This window comes from Dipteris shenzhenensis, chromosome 25 (assembly GCF_047967505.1).
Source record: "Dipteris shenzhenensis isolate YYH24624 ecotype China chromosome 25, Dip_SZ_1.0, whole genome shotgun sequence".
NCBI classification, from domain to species: Eukaryota; Viridiplantae; Streptophyta; class Polypodiopsida; order Gleicheniales; family Dipteridaceae; genus Dipteris; species Dipteris shenzhenensis.
This window is the reverse complement of record NC_141620.1, coordinates 46,294,296-46,297,712: the sequence shown is the minus strand read 5'-3', so window position 1 is coordinate 46,297,712 and position 3,417 is coordinate 46,294,296. Positions and strand designations below refer to the sequence as shown.

Sequence of the window (3,417 nt, the reverse complement as noted above, 5' to 3'; positions counted from 1 at the left end):
CAAACGAAGAACCCCTCTCTCGCTTCCTCTCTCTCTTCTTCCTTAGCAACTGCGAAGCCTATCTACACACCTGGAGCGTGGGAGAACGTGCATAAAAAACCTGGTAAACACTTTCTTCATCTTTAGTTCCACATAATGTGAAGATCTCTGTCATTACAAGAGACAAGCGTACTTTCCCACAAAGCAGAATTGTTAACTCACACATGCAAGAAATCGTATAGCACACAAATCTCTTACAAGACATCATTCTACCAAGATGCAGTGTGCTTCGTCTATGCAAAGACTTCTACTTGAGAAATCATTAAAGAGAAATATTGGACCTCTGAAGAACCAGTCCCAAGATTCATTAGATCTCTTTCAAGGTTTGGAATGTGGTAAGCCATATAGTTCATACCCCCCTATTCCTCCATTACTTCACCCATCTACACTCAGAAAATCTATTGGTACCTTCCATGAAGAGTTAGGAACCCCAAATAGTTTGGAATGAAGAACCAGTCCCAAGATTCATTAGATCTCTTTCAAGGTTTCGAATGAGGTAAGCCATATAGTTCATACCCCTTATTTTGCTCTCACCTAATTCCTCTATTACTCCACCCATCTACACTTAGAAAATCTATTGGTACCTTCCATGAAGGGTTAGAAACCCCAAATAAGATAAGGTGAAAGAATGGCCTAAATTTCATACAAGAGGGGTTTGAACTCAAAACATAATGCCCACCGAGAAGTGTCTCAACTAGGCCACATTGAAATGTTTAAAAAGTTGGAACAGAAGGATATTCGATGTTTAGCCTCGTGAATTGATTGATCTCTCCCCGGGCTTAATGCCCTACGGCTCCCTGTTCCTATTGGAAACCTCCTCTCCTTTCTACTGTTTAAAACATTTTTCACTTATTTCAAAAATTGAGGGGACCTATTTCTTCTTTCCTAGAAACCACAATGCTGCATTCATGATCTCAATTCTTATCCTTTCTAGCGTATGAGCCTTCCAATCTTCGGAAGTACTTAGAAAATTTCTGTTTCATTAGAGAAGCCTTCTTCAGTAGATACTTTACATACAGTGTGTGGTAACAACAAAGAAGAGACAGCATATTATACACATATCTTCCATTGGACCCTGAAATCGAAGAGAACACTCATAAAAGCATTCATGTTTCACAGATGGAGGGGACTCAAGAGCAATGAGACAGTCACCATATCTTCTACGACACCCACACTTTAGAACAATGAGACTTGCACCATATCCTCAACGAGACCCACGGGCCACAGGACGGGAGAAAATCGACTATGCTTGAAGTTAGCGCAGATATAATACAGCAGTCTAAGGGCGAGGTTCTGTCCCCTGACTGCGGTTGAAGCATCGGTCCAAGAACTACTACTTTGCAGCGGTCTTCTCTGGAAATACCCCTGATTGATATTCAGGCTCGCAGAACTCGCCTCCCAGCTCATCGCAAGCTTCCCCTGGGAATACACTGCAAGAGAGACCAAGCAAACCAAGTTCTGTAACATAGCCACCCAATTCTCAGTCCCGTAACAGAACAACCACCCGTAGACTGTGGCATATAACCAGTGGCATACATAGCCTACTCAGTAGCAGATGTAATCACATTGATAACAGGTCATTCGTCACTTACGTCTTTGCCTCCGCATACTCCACATACTCCCTGTCTGTACCTCCTAGCGGCGACTTGACGGGCTCTTTCGCAGATGAGCCCTTAGCCTTCACTTCGGGCCCAACCCCATCGACCTCGCATGCCTCGCCGCCCACCTCCTCGCATGCTTCTGCGGGGAATACCCTGGCGAGGAAAGCACACACTCTTAACATGTACAAGGGCCACAAACTAGACTGAGAGCAAGACTTGTGCGTGGGGAAACAGCAAACTCACGATTTCTTCTCGTCGTAGGCAACATACGAATCTTGTTCTTGCTGCGCGAGGCAGATGTGAGAAGGTCTACGGTGGCAATGCAGAGGAGGAAGCTTGGAGGTGAGGGGAGTGAGAGAGGGGGGCAGAGGAGAAGGCAAGCGGTGGTGCAAAAGCAAGGAAGAAGGGGAGGGAATGAGGGCGAGGCCTACCTGCATGGTGGTGGAAGGATAGTGCCAAGAGACAGTAGATCAATGAAAGCTTGTATATGAACTCAAGGAAAGAAGGAAAGCTTGATGAAAGAAGAATGTAGTGGGTTATGAAGGAAGCAAAATTAATGAAGAAGTGTTTTGTGGGTGATGAAGCTTTAGATCTCCAAGCTCATCTCTTATCACATGGAGTCAATCCAAGATGGATATACCTCACAAATAGTACTTTCCTATACATCTCCACACATATCCTATACATATCTCACACATATCCACACACATCCTAGAAACAATCATAATTGCCCCCACCCTTGGAAATATCTCACTATTAGTCATACTTTCCTATACATGTCCCATACACATCCTAGGATCAATCATAATACCCCTACCCTCCCACTATGGCTAGGTTCATACCACACTCTAAAAGGTGGTGTGACAAACTACTGTCCTAGTTGGCCCAATTGGAGGGAGGGGCCCATACGTTGACACACAAGATTTGTTTCTAGCCCATGAAGGGCGCGCACTCCATGGCCAACTCTTCCAACTGCTACATGATTGGCCCATTCCCTCTCCTCCAACCGCTACACCAATCACAAATTGGTGACATGAATTAGAAACTTGATGACGAGTGGTGTGAGCCACCACACCCCGTGACCATCCTCCAATTCTATTTCCTCCTCCATGGGTGGGCAGGTCATGTGAACCCAGCAAAATCTTTACATGAATAAACAATGAAACAAATACACAAATTGTTATAAGATGGATTATAGGCTTGTACTCTATGCCCAAATAATCTTTGGTTATGGTTATTGGCAAGAAAAGGCTCTACACTTGGAGATGTTAGCGTACATAATAACAACACTTTTCAAATGGATGAAAATAAGGCACCTTCATGTGAGGTAGTAATGTAGGTACTTCTTGTATATGACAATGGTAAATTATTATTATTTGATTAAAATGCCAATTCGATTATAAGGGGTGGTCAACCCGGCAAATGAGACTGTAGTTACAAAACTTAATCGTGTTATGGGTTATCCACCCTCGACCCACGCTGCAAGTAGTTCTCTCTCTTGTGAGGGCAAGCCTCACTTCTTGCATCTTCAACACAGGCTGATGGGTAAACTTATGCTACTCTGGATCAAGGCCAAAGGCTCACATAAACACAAAATAAATATGCTTGCAAGCCAAGTATGACTTTCCAGCTCATGCCCTTTCTTCGAAATTTGGACACGTGCAAATGTCCAGCAAGGTGTGACTCACTCATCATTGTGATCCAGCTGAAGTCCCTCGGGTTCTAACGCGTGCGGGAGGCGATTGCTATTTCGCAATATCCTATTGCCAACTTGTGC

General features: G+C 44.1%; 1 protein-coding gene across 1 annotated transcript; it reads right to left on the bottom strand.

Moving 5' to 3' along the window:
- Window positions 1–1,120: 1,120 nt before the first annotated feature.
- Window positions 1,121–2,255, bottom strand: CCL (CCR-like protein). The gene is made up of 3 exons (XM_087396667.1): window positions 1,884–2,255; window positions 1,632–1,793; window positions 1,121–1,469 (listed from the first exon to the last, which is right to left on the bottom strand). Exons 1-3 carry the CDS (start codon window positions 2,075–2,077, stop codon window positions 1,373–1,375), a joined length of 453 nt encoding a protein of 150 aa, XP_087252793.1. The 5' UTR covers window positions 2,078–2,255; the 3' UTR covers window positions 1,121–1,372.
- Window positions 2,256–3,417: the final 1,162 nt, after the last annotated feature.

What these genes read in the sequence shown, in the direction of transcription:
- CCL (XM_087396667.1), bottom strand. Translation starts at nt 2,077, where the DNA reads ATGCAGGTAGGCCTCGCCCTCATTCCCTCCCCTTCTTCCTTGCTTTTG. An exon ending in GCCTACGACGAGAAGAAATC is followed by an intron (nt 1,794 to 1,883) that starts GTGAGTTTGCTG and finishes TTTCCTCGCCAG; the next exon opens with GGTATTCCCCGCAGAAGCAT. An exon ending in GAGTATGCGGAGGCAAAGAC is followed by an intron (nt 1,470 to 1,631) that starts GTAAGTGACGAA and finishes TCTCTCTTGCAG; the next exon opens with TGTATTCCCAGGGGAAGCTT.